General features: G+C 35.0%; 1 protein-coding gene across 1 annotated transcript in view; it reads right to left on the bottom strand.

Moving 5' to 3' along the window:
* The window catches only part of MMP16 (matrix metallopeptidase 16), a gene marked incomplete at both ends in the record, with an annotated part of 282,739 nt that overhangs the window by 57,432 nt on the left and 207,988 nt on the right, over positions 1-17,319 (bottom strand). The window contains 2 exons of the mRNA XM_080800746.1: positions 14,103-14,314; positions 16,285-16,446. Of these exons, the coding sequence (XP_080656872.1) occupies positions 14,103-14,314; positions 16,285-16,446 (374 nt within the window). The remainder of the gene's footprint in view (positions 1-14,102; positions 14,315-16,284; positions 16,447-17,319) is intronic.

Raw genomic sequence — 17,319 nt, 5'->3', positions numbered from 1 at the left:
AATAAATAAAATCTTTAAAAAAAAAAATCAACCAAAGGAAGAGATTTGTAGAGTAGCATCTGAGAAGCTTCCATTAGGGGTGCATTACCATGCTGGTATCAGTGTATGACAATATCCATGGGCTACTGCCAAACAGGGAAGGGCACCTGAGCTTCAGTGTCTTGAGTTTTATCAGTCCTTTATTTTGCAGGCATGTCTGATTGATTGGCTGTCCATATGACTGGATTCAGTATCTAGGTCAACGGATACCACATAACCCAAAACCCCTACCCACCCTAAATCACATTTTTTTCCCTAAACAAAGACACTGCTATCAGGTATGACAGGGAATAGCTCCACAAAGCCCATGGCAAAAGGCCAGACCTCCTTTTGGCCCATGCAAGTATTTAGTTCAAGGCTCAAGGACAGATTTACAAATTTAAAAGTAAAAACAAAACCCTGAAACCAAACACTTAGTTGGAAATTCTTAACATTGATTCATTCACTTTTAAGAAAAGGAAAGCAAAGTAGAAAACAATTTTAGTGCCCAGTATCAACATGACCCAGCTCTAAGTTTGATGTGAAAGTAAATCCAAGTACAGTGTTATGAAAATCAATTTACCTATATAAAAAACAAAACCAAAATAAATGAATAAGTTTATAAATTTGTAAAGAAAATTACAGGTAAACTTATGAAAAGTTTTAGATGTCGATAGAATTATGTGACCATTATTTTGCTCTCATTCCATGAATAATAAATACATGTGTTCTTTGGGATGAACTGTTTACCTTAATCACCATAATTATAGCAAAATAAGTGATCTGTTATTAAAATATCAATTTTTTTAGAAATGCTGTAAAATAAGGGATATATTCAAAATTAATTATTTTCACAAAATTTAACTTATGTAATGCTTCACAAGAGCCAAGGTATATACATATTCAAAGAATATAAGAATCAGTTTATTCACTATGGAAAAACGGAAGTCTTTAGGTGAAAGCCAAAGAAGATGAGGAAAATGGGTGGTTATTTAGTTAAAACTTTACTTCCCAACCTTGATTTTAATTTGTCATACTTTTCAGGTTTCATATCGTTCCTGATAACTGTTACTTTGGTAACTGCGCTCTTTAGAAACCTAGTTTTTAAAACCCCTATAGCTTCCAATATAACATATATTGACTTTGTGAACTTTAAAACTGTAGAAGTGACATATTGGGTGTTATACATTAAAAAAAAATTCTAAAATTTGTGCCAGTCGTGACAATGTCTTTCATTAGTGCAGCTCTTTTAAACATTCAAACACATTTCACATCTTATCTCATTGTGAAATGGATTATCTAGCTATTACTGCCTTATTTGATATCTCTGAAATATATAGTCCAAAAAGGAAATGCTCATCATGTTAACAATATTCTGGCACCAGAACCCATGCCTCCTGACTTTTAGTCTAAATTTCTTTTCAACAGAATATATAGTTTTTCTTACATGAAATAGGGGCTAGCTTATTGTTAGTTCAAGTACCTCTTCCTCAGAAAAGCCTTCACTGATATTATTGATCAGGTTTTAAAAACTAAAACAAAACAAATATTTATATGTGTTTATTACATCATATACTTTCTTTTCTTTGAAGTTACTACAGGTATAATTTTACTTGTCTTCTGATTCGGTGATTAATGTCTGTTTCCCACAATGAGTAGTAAGCACTTTAAGCAAGTAGCACTTGGGCAGTCACAAGATTCTAATCTTAGAGAAGAAACTCAAGCTTAATTGTGGAATCCTGGTCATACAAGTATCCAAAGCCTGGGTTTTCCATTTTTACTTTAACCTAGTATATTTTCTTAAACACAACAGAGACTCCATACAGATTTTCAACTAAATTAATTAAATATGACTATGCATCAGTAACTACTTCCCATATTTTCCTACATAAACTATTTCCCATATCATATATTTTTTGCAAAGAAAAAAAAAACCTCCCAAAAATACCCAAGAGGGAAGTAGAGGAATTATCCTTATTACATGTACATTTAGTAAACTGTAATATTTTTTCAACAATGTTCAGAATTCTCATCACAAAATTTATTTTTGATCCTCCTCAACAGAGAAACTAGGTTGATACACATGATAAAGATATTTTAACTCAATTATAGTATTATAGGACAAAGTTTTAGGAATAAATCAGAAGCTTCAGCATTTCTGACAGTAACTTGGAAAATGCTAGTCTCTATTCCAAGGGACTTCAGGATTATGGAAGAGGACATTTATGTATCAGTGGCATACAAGTGGCCAGCTCTTATATCAGCTCCTTTGAGCTTCAGCTCAAGGATATAAATGGTCTTTGTTTGCATTTTAATGTTCTCACCAGTAAGTGCTACAAATAATAGCACTTCACAAGTAGTGCAGCCAATGAATGCAAAGACTCAGCACCTGTTCCAGGTGAGATGCAAAAGAGTAGTGCTTTCACAATAACCACCTTTAATTCTCCATAAAAATGCTTCCTGTCCTGACAGATTAAGAATATGATGCACCTCTCCTTGAGTGAAGTTTCAGTAACGATTATTTTTGCAGAGAAAGGGAAACACTGTAACTTCCTTCTTACAGAAGTCTCAATATTTTCAATATTCTTGAAAGACCTGGAACTTTTTCCACCCAGTTCCTGATAGGACTTCTTGTTCTTTGGCCCTCTGAGTCCTTTCGTAATTTCAGCTCCCTGTGACATTTAAAGGCAAGCTTGCTTGCTTGCTTGATTGCTTGCTTGCTTTATTGCTTGCTTGCTTTATTTATTTATTTACTTTCAAATTCACTCCTGGCCCCCTGTGACTGATTGTCCAGCCACCCATTCCTAGAGCAGCACTCTTAGAACTGCTCTTTTGTCCTGATCTTCAAATCCCTGTTTTGCTAGTTGTCTTCAATCCCACCTTTTAGGAATGGGGCTCAGTCTTGCTTTAAGCAGCTCCTCTCCCGAGAGCCAGCATTTGCTCAGGGTTTCTCATTAGCTCTGTTCCCTACGTTCTGTTCCTGCCTAGTCACTCTTGGGTCAAGTCTGCTGGGGCCAGTTAACCTAGCCTGCAGAACCAAGCCTTGAGTTCTCAGCAGGGCTTGTAAGACCCTTTATGAAGTCATCCCACTTGTGTCTCTCCAGCCTTGTTTTTAAATTTCCTTGCTTTGGTTTTTATAATAAACTCGATTAGCTTCCTACTGCACCATACCCCTTCTTACCTCTGAGCTTGGCTAATTTTACATTGCTCTTACAGATGCAGATTAGATCCCCTCTCCCAGAAGTCTTTCCCAGTTTATGTGGCTTTCCATTGTGTCCCCACTGCACTCTGTGCCTTACTTAGCCTATTACAGCACATCGTGATGCGTTATGGTGATCTAGTGACTGGTATCTCCTCTGTTATCCCTGAAGGAAAGAACTGAGGGTGACCTGGTGATCACGTCATTCCCAATGTCTAGCTGTTCTTTGGTAGCCAGTCAAAACTTCATTAAAGAATAAAAAAGGGGCGCCTGGGTGGCTCAGTGGGTTAAAGCCTCTGCCTTCGGCTCGGGTCATGATCCCAAGTCCTGGGATCGAGCCCCGCATCGGGCTCTCTGCTCAGCGGGGAGCCTGCTTCCTCCTCTCTCTCTGCCTGCCTCTCTGCCTATTTGTGATCTCTGTCTGTCAAATAAATAAATAAAATCTTAAAAAAAAAAAAAGAATAAAAAAGAGTGATTAAAAGAGTACCAGTAGTTAGTTTCTTAAGAGCAAGGATTGTTGTCATAGACTCCTCTTTAAGGTCAACCACAGGGCTTTCCACAACACTGACAGTGCTAGTTATAATAACAACAACGTCATCAACAACTATTAAAACAATAAGAGCAGTTGCTGAAATTACCTGAACAGCTGCTGTGTACCAGTCTCTGTGCTCAGTGGCTTGCACAGCCTACAGTTCATCAGTGTTTGTTGAACCGACAAACACTGCTATATGGCAGTCCTCATGGTATATAAATTAATAGTACTCTGGATTAATAGCCAAATATCACATCCCTTTGCATTATTTTAAAAATTATTTCTATAGTGAACTGAAAAAAATTCTCACCATGGTGCCTACAAAATGGCAAAACTGTAGATAAAGAAAATATTTAGTGAGCTTGCTCCACTAGAGGCTAATCCTACTCAGGATTAAGGAATAATCCTCATCTAATTGGAGATATTTGCTAGCCAGATTAAATTATATTATTGAAAGTTGTTACTATAATTTTGAACAAGGACATTTTTAGTCACAGTCCAAGGCAAAAGTCATTGAATACTTTAATAGCTTTTGCCTACCTGTATTTTTTGAAGATGATGTGGCTTCACTGTCACTTAATGTGGTACAACTTTCACCATAACTGAGGTTCTCTTATGCCACTACATTTTGAGTATTGAATGTAAATATATCACTACACTACAGATTTTAAAAACCTACTCACAGTTCCATCATTCTAAGATTTGTCTAACATAATTTTTCTATAATTTCCCTGTTTTGTCAATACATATTTCAAATAATGAAATGCATGATATGTAAAATTTTAAATTTTACTATTTTACACTTGTGTATACATTATAATCATGTCCTTTTGTTTCATACATTCTCCTTTTAATTAACCTTTTAAATATTGTATTTCTTTGAGATGATATACTCTTTGCTATACCACTACCATATTACCAGATAATTTGGGTTGCTTGCCAAATTTTCTTCTACTGACAAGAAAGCTGTGATGAATATCACTGCTTATTGTATTTTATTTTAAGATTATTTATTTATTTATTTGACAGAGAGAGAGAGAGAGATCATAAATAGAGAGGCAGGCAGAGAGAGAGGGGGAGGCAGGCTCCCTGCTGAGCAGAGAGCCTGATGCTGGGCTCAATCCCAGGACTCTGAGATCATGACCTCAGACCAAGAATCCGATGCTTAACTGACTGAGCCACGCTTGTGCCACAAAATATCGTTCATTTAATAAATATGTATTGAATACTGCCAATAGGACAAGTACCGATAATTACGTTTAATCCTAAGAGTTTTTTCTTATATCAGGAAAGATATTTTTCAATTATATAGTCAAAGTGCTTATTAGAAAAGCTATATTTCACTGTTTGACTGTGGTTCAGGACATCTTTCTTAACACCACTAATAGTTCCCTACCCCCACCATCACCAGCACTGATTTTTGAGGAATTTTTGAGGTAGACTGTCACATAATTTGCAAATATTGATTATTTGGCCTCTATTTTATATATTTCCACATGTTTTATATATTTCCACATGCAAAAGATAAACAGATACTTCAAGAAATTCTGGAGAGCTGGCTGAAGAGCTGTTTAAATAACTTCACATACTTCACAAAGCACAATGATAATCACAATATTGTTAACTGGAAGTTTAAAAAGGGAATGGAAAAAAAATAAAGTCTCATTTTTGCTTTACAGAAATATAAGAGGTCAAAAGTGGTACAGTCACAAATGCCAAATATAAAAGAAAAAAATTGGAGAAGTGTTATTTTCAAAACTTTTAAAATAAGGGAAAATCCACTTTGTACAGTACAAATCTTGTAATAAACTGCTTATTAATCTTGCATTAAGGTAAAAGTGCTATGAACAATAAATTGTGAATGTGAGCACTTTCTTTGTAAAAATCTCAGTATAAAGCTATAGATTATGACAAACATGGAATAAAAATTACTTTGATATTGAAAAGACTTAGATTACTCCATTGTAGAATAGAAAGATTGATATTGCTTGGAATGAGGGTTTTTCAGATTAGCTCACAATTAATATACTTTCAAAAAGCATTTTTACATGACTATATGGAATTTGTCTACTCATATTATAAATTTATATCAAATTGTACATGATAAAACACAGTTTAGTCTCCAATATATGCACTGGAAGCACATATATATGTATTTTTTTACTTTTTTCCATTGAAATATAGTTGACACACAATGTTACATTAGGTTCAGGTGTGCAACATAGTGATTTTTGTTTTAGTATTTTATTTAAATTCCAGTTAGTTAACATACAGTGTAATATTAGTTTCATGTGTAGAATTTAGTGATTCAGCACTTACATACAACACCTGGTGCTCTTCATAAGTGCCCTTCTTAATTTCCATCACCTATTTAACCCATCCCCCTACCCAGTTCCCCTCTAGTAACCATCAGTTTGTTCTCTGTAGTTAAGAGTCTTATTCATGGCTGTCCTCTCCTTTCTCCCCTCATGTTCATTTGTTTTGTTTCTTAAATTCCCCACGTAAGTGAAATCATACGGTATTTGTCTTTCTCTGACTGGCTTATTTTGCTTAGCATAGTTCTGTCTAGTTCCATCCACACTGTTGCAAAAAGATTTCATTCTTTTTTATGGTAATATTCCATATATCAGATATACCATATTTTCTTTATCCATCTGTCAGTTGATGGCCACTTGGGCTGTTTCTATAACTTGGCTATTGTTGATAATGCTGCTATGAACACTGGGGTCTGTGTATCCCTTCAAATTAGTATTTTTGTATCTTCAGGTAAATACCTGGTAATGCAATTGTTGGATCATAGGGTAATTCTATTTTTAACATTTTGAGGAACCTCTATGCTGTTTTCCAGTGTGGCTGCACCATTTGCATTCATGCTGTCCTCACCGCGAGTGCAGCTACCATCTGTCACCATACAATGCTAATACAATACCACTGACTCCATTTTCTATGTTGTACTTTCATCCTTGTGACTTATTCATTCTGTAATAGGACATCTGTACCTCCCACTCCCCTTTACTCATTTTGCCCATTCCCCTACCCCCTCCTCTCTGTCAAACACGCATTTGTTCTCTGTATTTATGGGTCTATTTGTAAGCATTTATTAAATGTTCTATTTTATATTATTAATAAAAATAGTTTTACTGAATCCAAAACAAGTATCCAAATATATGCTTAAAATGTTTGAAGTTACCTAAAAATAAGGTGACTAGTAAGAAGATTGGAAACATAGGTGACTGTGAATCCATTCTTCTGAATACTTAGACACTTGCCCCAACAGTCAGGAAATGTCAGTAAAGAATTTAAATATTTCAAGAAGTAAATCTTAAGCCATAGAGAATACAAATATTTCAAATATCAATTAATATTGACATTAAAATTCAGTATTACAGGGGCGCCTGGGTGGCTCAGTGGGTTAAAGCCTCTGCCTTTGGCTCAGGTCATGATCCCAGGGTCCTGGGATCGAGCCCCACATTGGGCTCTCTGCTCAGCAGGGAGCCTGCTTCCTCCTCTCTCTCTGCCTGCCTCTCTGCCTACTTGTGATCTCTTTCTGTCAAATAAATAAATAAAATCTTAAAAAAAAATTCAGTATTACACATAATTCCAGTTGTTTCCTAAAGTGTTTACTTACCTAAAATATTTGAAAGTCTGTGATTTTGTATTATAAGGAAATTTAATTGGTACTCTGCTTTCAGTGTCTTGGCGATAGCTCCCTTTGGTCTAATGTGAATCTACCCCCAATTACAACATACTATTAATATCAGTTAATAGTTTCTGGCAGTACAGAATCAAACTATGACTCAGAGTAATTTTAGATTACCCTCTGTTGTGTAATTTTTCTAAGTATTTCTTTTTAAAATACTTTTTTGATTCTCTGACAACGGAATATATATATTTTTAAGAGTAAATTATTTGAGAGAGAGAAAGAGAGAGAGTACATGAATGGGGGGACGCGCAGAGGGAGAAAATCTTCAAGCAGGCTCCCTGCTGAGCACAGAGCATGACCCAGACCAGCTTGCTCCCAGGATCTATGAGATCATGACCTGAGCTGAAACCAACAGCCAGATGCTTAACTGACTGAGCCACCCATGCAACCCCCATGTGACAACAGAATATTTTAAATTATTTCATTGAAAAAGGTGATAGGAACAACAACAACAATCACAAACCATTCCATTCCTTTCCCTTAAAAATACAAATTACAGCCATTTTCTGTGATCTTTACTCACCTAAAAGTTATTTTTTAAAAATAATTTCAAACAACATGGGAATTTGAGTTAATGAATATAATGAGTAATTCCAAATGCCAAGTCTGTCTTGGGACAAAAAAGCTACCATTTCTGGAGCTTACTATATACCTATGATGGAATTTGTTAGCCATTATACAGATAAGGAAAATAAGCTCAGAGATATTTTTAAGAATATTTATTGTCTGCTACATTCATGGCATGGCACAATCCACCAGTAAATACAGGAGTAGTTCCAGTCCTTGTCTGGAGCCTATGACAAATGGGATCTGACTCCAAGTCTATCTCTAATGTCTAAAAGTTTGAGCATTATCCCACGCTGATGGAAACAAGGACATAAAAGTATGAAACAAGAATGAATGACATCCTTAGGTTAAGAGCTTGGAGAGAATTCTTCCAACTGTAAATAGCAAATCTATCTTTAGAGTCACAAAAATGGCACAAAGTTTATATAAACCACAGTAAACTCTTCTGAAATTCTACAAATATTGTTGTTTCCTTTCATATATCTAGCCCCATGCAGACCTATGTAACAGGAGACTGCACAGGAATAGAGATTGGAGATAGCTTGCTGCTGCTTTACAAACAGCCACAGAAATCTGGAAGGTACATGAATATTTGGTATTTGACACAAAACCAGGAGTGCCTGGCAAGTTCAAACACAGCAGGAAGACAAGGGTGGCTGGCATTGAGTGAGTAAGAATGAGCAGACAAAGAAAGAGGGGGTGAGATCAGAGAGGTCAAGCAAAATGCAGTGATTATGGAGCTTTGTGGGCAACTGAAAGAACCTTAGCTTTTGCCCCAACTTTTTATTTGTCTATTGACAAATAAAATGGTGTATATTTAAGGTATACAACTTGACAATTTGTTATAAGTATACATTGTTATATAAGTTATAAGTATACATTGTGAAATGATTACCACAATCAAACTAATAGACCTACCATTGCCTTACATAGTTACCTATTTTTCTTTTTTTTTTTTTAATGGTGAGAACAACTGAGATCTACTTTAGCAAATTTCAGGTAAGCGATGCATTATTATTAGCTACAATTACCATGCTGGATATTAGGTCTCCAGGACTTAAAACTGAAAGTTTTACTCTTTGTGCAATGTCTCCTCATTTCCCCACCCCTGAATCTCATTCTCTCTCTCTGTCTCTCATAAAATATCTTCTTTTATGAAACAATACCACCATCTTGCAAATGAAATTGGGTCATACCCTGTACTTACTAGGCTTGGTTAATGAGACATTGTACTTTCAATGGAAGTTAAGCTAGTATTAATAAGGGCAGAATCTGGACAGATCTGTTTCTACAGAAATAAAAGGAACTATGATTTTTCAGTAGGTAGTCATAAATGAAGATGGTCATGTTTAAGTACACATAGTTTTGTGATGAATAAACATGAATAGACAAGAACTTAAAAAACAAAAGAACCAAGTGCTTTCTGTGTTGGTTTGCTTTCTTTTGTTTTGTGTGTGTGTGTGTGTGTGTGTGTGTTTGTGTGTGTGTGTGTTTCTTGGTAAACAATGAAATACTTTCCTTAAGAGCCTTAAGCCTTGCTCTTCTCTAATTGGGAAGACACTTGACTGTACTTCCACAAATGTGGTTCCATGAAAGCTCTGCCTTTTAACACTCATTTCTAGCTTTACTGTAAAGCACTGGCCTGTGTTCCCCTTGATAGAAAGAACTGGTCAGCTGCCAAATGAAACGTGTGTGTGTGTGTGTGTGTGTGTGTATGCACATGTACGTGTCTGCAGATGCTAAGAGAACTCCAGGTGTGGATACAGTTTATCTTCCTAGCTTCAATTTCAGGAAGAATAGTTACTACTACATTCTTTCCCATATAACAAAATATTGTGTGCTGAAACACACCCTATACAAGTTTGGCTAATACTGCTTTCTTTTACACCTATTTTACACCTATCTATTTTAAAATAGCTAAACAGTCAATGCTTTTATCTTATAGTCCAAGAGAACTTTGAGTCTCCATTTGAACAATCAGCTCTTCCTGTTGTCAGCTTAGTCACAACAGCAGCTCCTGTGATACACACAGTATAAGCTCTGTAGGGAACACTCTTAAGAAATCACCTCTGCAGAGGAAGGACAAAGCTTCTGTTGTATCACTATTTTATTCTTCTGTTCCTTGGCATTTTGTTTTAATTTTCATTTCCTTGCTTTACATGGTTTACGTTCCCCAAGGATTATGAAGCTGCATGGAAGGCTTAACTTTCTCATGTGAATATACTCAGGATTTTATCTATAGGATAGGACAGAAATATATATATATATACACACACACACACACACACATATAAAAAATTAAAATATGTGTTATATTACATATATGTACTGCTTATTATATTTCCATTTAGAAACATATCCAGGTGAACTCACTTCAAATAAATGAGTGTCTGCAAAGCTCATTGTAAATCGAATCTCTGAAGAGGACACTTGCTCCCAAAAAGAATTACGCTACGACTAACATGCCAAAGAAAGGTTCCTAAAATTATCTGATGATGTTACCTTTTACTTATATCTAGATTTTCAGAATTTAAGTAAAAACATACATACAGATTCTAAGTAAATCATACTCATGGAAATCTTTGGGAAAGGAATAACAAACTACCAGAATATAATATTTTCAGTAATGTCATACTGGTTGATTACTGTTGTATAAACACAATAGTAGCTCTGTTTTCATTAGATAATTCTTATATTGGGATCCTTATTCATTAGCTTGAGCATTATGAAGCCCATGTGAACCAATCCCTGCTTTGAACAAGTTTATAATCTAGTTAAGGAGTGCACTACCATGAGAAATAGAGAAGATAGAAATTTAAAACATGTTAATTGAATGTAGAGAATAAATATAAAAAATCTCTAGAAAGAGATTTGGGGTTGAAGAATAGTTAGAGAGGTTGGGACATGTGGAAGACATTGAGGAGGGGAGCTTTAGATAAGCAGAGGCTTGCAATGAAGCCCCAAATACTAAAACCACAGTGAAATGAGCGTTGGGTGGGTAAGGGTTGAGGAGAGGAAGAGGTTTTTAATTTGTGAGGAGAATCTGTAGTGAAGAAAAGTAGAGAATCAAGTTACATGAGTAAAAGTAAGATCAAAGAGTGGGTGATCTTAAAATATACTTGAAGGAATAGTTGATAAGGAGAAAACTATGAAACTAATGATGAGTATATTAAAAGAAAATTTAAAAGGCAGGCATGCACAAGAGAGACTGGCAGAGAACAATTTTAGGCAAGTAGCACAGGTATAGGGAAATGGCATTAATTTGAGGTAAAGTTAGTCTAGTCTATTTAGGTATAAAGGGATAACTTAGGGGGCCAGCAGTTATTAATAAAGGAAAACAGAATTTGTGGATGCTTTCCCACATAGTTCAGTGACCCATGAGGAACCTCTGTGTGAGGCACTTTGAAAGCTAGAATGTAAGCTCCAAGAAGCCAGGGTCTAGCTGTTTTGTTTACTACCATATGACCAGTGCCTAAAACAGCATCTCACAGTAGGAGCCCAATAAATAATTCTTGCATATTTACTATTTTAAAATATAATTTAAAGCCTACCACCTTTCATTTGAACTTTCCCCTACTATTTCAGGTAGCAAAGCTTAGTGGGAAAAAAACACAGATTTTAGAATCAAGTAGACCTGCGTTCCCCTACTGACTACTACTACTTACAAACCTAATTACTTAACTTTTCTGATTCTCAGTTTTTTCATTTGTGAAATAGAGAATTCTGTGCATCTTGCAGAGTTATTATCAGGTTTAGAGATTATGGATGTAAAGTGCCTACGTACATTCAGGGACACATTAGTTACCCAATCCATAGTAGCTATTAATTAAGAGCAGGTATCATTCAATCATGCGTTCTTGTTTATTTCCAATCTATATCATTTGTCATTTTGCGCTACAGTTAATATGTCTATCATCTCTCCCTCAATACACCAACTTTTTAGTATATAAAATACTAATTTCTTTAATGTGCCTAAGAAATTTTTCTCTAAAAATTCAGCATAACCTTTTTCTCAGTCAAGTTTTCTTGAACTATTCAACTGGACTTCAGTACTTTCTCTTCATCTCCATGTTGTACCTTTTACTACTACATCTTGAAAGTACTTAAGTTCATGTTTGTCTTCACTCCTGCAATATGAGCTCCATAAAGACAGGGGTGCTACCTTCTGTTCATACATCCCTGGTGTCTAGTAAACTACCCTTGGCATTATACGAAAGAGGAGATGAGTATGAAAATTATCAAGTAATGTGATACAAAATCCAACAAGTAAGGGCAGATTAAAAAGAATGCAATGCCTTTCAGAAGATATTCTCAACAGTAATTATTATTAGAAAGATGGCAAGGACCAGTGGAAAAAAGAAACTAAATTCAGTTAGAGTTTAGGAACTCTGTCCTATAGTGTTTTGATTAAGGAATCCAAGGTAGAGAAGGTAGAGAAGCAGACCTCACTCATATTTTTCATATATCTGTTTTGATATTAATAATAGTGGCTACTATATTCTACTTGAGAGCTGGTCTATGTGCTTTTTATCCATTCCTGATTCCAGGAACCAGTGATCACAAGACGTCATTTTGTCAATCCAGAACACTCCCAGTGTGCAGAGCAGAAAAGCTGGTGAAAATGATTATCACACTCAAAGATACCAGTCTTTCTGAGATTGGCCATCTAGTTAGACAGATAGGAAGGATGGAAAGGATATACCCAGAGTCCATTTCACATCACATTCTCAGATAAGTTTATCACTTTGTTGATATGATTATGATATCAGGGTATAGAGCCGGGATGTTGGAATTTGGCCAAAATGGAGAAAACAAAATCCTTTGAATGTCATTTGGTGTCTTGTAGAATAAACAAATGACTGCATTTTGTTTTCATTTCAACTATTTGCTGTGGGCTGAGCCACAATGAGTGGCTATATATAAAGGGAGAGAGAGAGATTTTATTTTTACTCCTTGAATCTAAATTTATTTATCTACTTAAATTGAATGGGAGATATCTAATTAAGCATTGCAGAGTATTTATAGAATTCAAAAATGTATTCATGTGTTTGAACAAAAGCATCGATTTTTCCTGGAAAGTATGATGCTCTTGTGCATATTATATCAAATCCCAATCTTGTTTTCCAATAAAGGAAATAGAGTACTTTGTCTATTAAAAATTATATGAAATCTATATTTTTCAAGTATAGCCTCTGGTAGATAGGAAATTCTGTATAAGTAGGACAATATTTCATTATTTATTGATTCGCATCTACCCAAAAAGAGAGTACGTTATTTTCTTTTTAAATGGATGGTATTGGTAAAATGTGGTTATTTTAATATGCTAATACCAACATAAAACTTACATTTTTTTCACCAGTTTTTCGGATCAGTTTACAATATTGAGGGAGAAAATATCTTTCACTATTACACTATATTCACTTTTCAACATTACATTAAACTGTCTGAGAACCTAATGGCATTAAAAGGCACACTTAGCAAAATGTAATACTAGTTTTACTTGTGACCTTTTTAAAAAATAATATAAATCAGGTATATAAATGCCTGACTGAAGAAAACAATGACATATACTTGTAAAATCAAAATGATGGTTTCATATTAACTCAAATTTCTACCAGTAGACCCCAAACAAAATGATCACTACTACTTCTAAAAAACAATGCTTTAATTGTCAAGTGAAATCATAGGGATCTCATAAAGATGAGCAAATCAAAGATAGAATAGTGCTAGCGCGCCTGGAAGTGGCTAAGCTCCCAAGTAAATCATCCCTATTAGTTCCTATTCATGATTTCAATTATGCTTTTTTATCTGTTCGTAACATGCAGCATTTTCTTACCCTCACATTTCTAGGCATTTTAGCTTCTGCTGACATAAATGCATTCCTCAAATAGAATGTTACAGCAATCTTCTGCTAGACATTTAAGCCCATTTGTGCGTTTATTTTTTAAGATGCTTTTTTGAAACTTCTAACTGTGAGAGGTCTGGGAAGGTAGTGTGAGAATGAATGAGAACTTGTTTTCTAAAGTGACACCGTAGACACTTGATCTACCGTTTAAAAAAAAAAAAAAATCACAGCCTCCTACCTTGAAAACAAACATCTCCCGGCGAAGAATAGCTAGAGTGTTAAAGTTCCCATCGCAGATGTTGGGTTTGGCTCCAGGATAGGAAGGTCTGCCAGTGGGAGGCCGAGGAGGTTTGGGCCTGTCATTCTTGCGTGGGTCGGCTGGAGGAACGGAGCGGTGTGGGGGCACTGTCGGTAGAGGTCTTGTTGGTGGAGGAATCTTGTCAGGTGGACCTTTGAAAATATGAGGAAAGCACTTGGCTCACTTAATACTAGAACAGTGCTGGACAGTCTGCTGCTGAGGACAATCACTCATGAGGGGAGGGCACAGACTAAGTGAGCTAAGAAGTCTTTAAGCTTGTATGTTTTCTGAAAAAACAAACCATCGTACCAGACAAACCACTTCCAAGTCTTAGAAAGTCCTTATCATGCTAAGTTCTGAATCCAAGTCACTGAACATTCTTTGTTAATTTTTAATGACATTTTTTATAGCTTCGCAAGAGTCCTTATTGGAAAAGCTGCTTTCAAATCTTTTTTGGAAGTAGGTGGTGTATAAATAATACATAAATGAAGATGAATACTGGAACCATGCATGTAAGCTCCACCAAAGTTAATCCTAGATTTTCACAGACAATGATTCTATGCAAATAGTTTTAAAAGATAAACATTAATGGATCAAAGTTTATTCTACCCTGTGTCTCCAACTGTATTTATAACCTTTTCCTGACTTTCATTATTTTCTTCTAATGACATGTTTTGACAAATTGCTAGATGAGTATTTCATTTGAATACTGAATCTAAAATACCTATTGATTAAAATGCCACTAGTAAAATATTAATGTGAAGAAGTATTTCTAAAAAGAGGTTTCTAAATTAAGCCAAAGTTTACACATATAATTTGGTACAGATGTAAAGCATCATTCCTCAAGGGATTTGTGTTTTTAAAAAGAAATAGAGAGCTGTTTGCACTTAATATTTAGATATGGAAAGAATATTCTTTTGCAGACCTTCAGTCTAGACTACTAATTCATGAGGTCATGAGAAAGAGCCTTCCTAACCTCCGTTAACCACTTAGGAGGAATTCCTGATGTTACAAATTAACCATAGGCTAGCGTGTTCGACACAGGTGCTACTTAGTTTTGACTCTGAGACATTTCCCTTTTCTCAGTATCCCCCAAATAAAGAGAAGCACAAAAGTTGACATTTTTTTTTCTCCAAATCCTATTTTAACCCTGAGAGAACGGTTACCACTGAGATACTGAAATTGAAAAACTAATGAATGCAAAACAAATTAGTGAACTTAAACTATGCTATTTAAAAATGCAAATGACCCCTTCTGGATACTAGATATTAACATACAGATAACACACATCTGCTTTTGTATTGTAAAATGAAAGCATCATTTCATTAATTTAGTAAAGCATACTCTCTATATGTAAATTACAAATGTCAAGTTCTTAACAATTATGTGTGAAATGAATGTCTTTGTAAAGGTCAATGGTTCTTTTGAGGAAATTAGGATTATAGTAAATATGTAGAATAGTCTTTCTCCCTTTTGTCTTCATTTGTATTCACTGACTGAACCCCATAAATAAAAATGATCTTAGTATATTAGAAATTTATTTTGAATTATGTGTAAGTAAACTTTGCCATTTGTTAACTTCCACTCCCATGTTTGTTAACTTTCACTGAGTCAATAATTACATGCTTTTGAGGTCATTTTATTATAGCCATTACACAAGAGTATTCTCTGCAACCTCCAAAGAGATTGATCTACTATTTAACAATAAGTATCATAAACTGAGGATCAATCTGTCAGTTTTTATCACAATCTCAGTATCTTTTAAGAAAATGTTATATTTCTCACAGTTTTTATTGGTTATATTCATTTATTACATTTTTTAACCCGAATTGTAAATATTAAAGTTTATCAGATCTTTGCTGTAATTGCAGGTTTCAATTAAATTCAATAAGAAAAATCTGTCAGTGTGTAGATTTACTATAATCTGTATATTAAGATATTTGGACCATTGCCAACAAAACTTGATTGCTATAAGACTTCTGCCAATAGGCCAGACTATTTTTTTCTTATTTTGTTATTTATCTCTCTCATATACTTAGAGCATCCATCTCAAAGAAGAAAACACAGCAGGAATTCTGGACTTCACTGTAGGGTTAACCAAAGAGAAACAGTGGAAACCTACCATAAATTTTCTGGATGCCTTGCAAATCATCATTAGGTAGTTTGAAGTTGTCAGTTTCCATGTACTGGTAAAATGGGGCCATGATGGCAGTGGGGTCATTGGAATGCTCCAATCCCAGAGCATGTCCCAGTTCGTGAACTGCTACAAGAAATAAGTCATTTCCTGTGAAAATGAGAAGAAAAGATGCTATTGTAACTAATACCCAAGTACAGAATTGGAAAGGACAATTTGGTGTTATCAAAATTTCACCCAAGAAAAATAGGAGGAACTCTTTATTTCAAAGATCAGTCTGATTTTATCATTGGATTTTTCTACTGGCAAAATCCAATACCCTATTTTTGAAAAGGCTGGGGGAGGTGGAGGTAATGTTAATGTAGTCACAGAAATTTAGAAACTGAATGGAAGAACAAAGACTAAAAGTTTCAGAAAGAGCAGCAGCATCAGAGATTGCTACTACTACTGTTGAAATTTCCTTTCAGTTGGGAAGCATGTAATGTACTTTCAAATATCTTTACATTGCACATAAGCTAACAATAAGTCTGTAAAAAATACAGGGTGGATACAATCCCTACTTTTACACAGGTGAGTAAATTAAGGCATAGAGATGATATGTCTTGTCAAGAACAACAGATCTTTGCATTTACAGAGCTGTGACTAGAAATCGAGTTTATTTTAACTCTTCATATTAGCCTAGAATATAGGAATACAGAAATATAAAATAAAAGTTATAGGCTGGCAGTCGTAATAACTAGGATTCTAGTCCTGGCTTTGTGAATACAAATTCTAATGAATTCATACGCAATCTGAACAAAGTATATTTATTTAGAGTGGCTGTTTCTCATGGGAAAAAAAAAAATCTCTCCCACTCGTGGTAAACTTGCACAGTGAAATTTATTTAGTGCAGACTCTCAGAGAAACTTTGTGCAGTCACAGCCCTACCGATGACCCCTATATGTTGCCCCCTTCTGGATCATCATAATTAAATTCATGAGCAAAAGAGCCAGTCCTGCATGTGTATTTGTTTATTCTAAAAAT

This window comes from Martes martes (assembly GCF_963455335.1).
Source record: "Martes martes genome assembly, chromosome: 4".
In the NCBI taxonomy this organism is placed as follows: domain Eukaryota; kingdom Metazoa; phylum Chordata; class Mammalia; order Carnivora; family Mustelidae; genus Martes; species Martes martes.
This window is presented reverse-complemented; position numbering and strand designations above follow the sequence as displayed.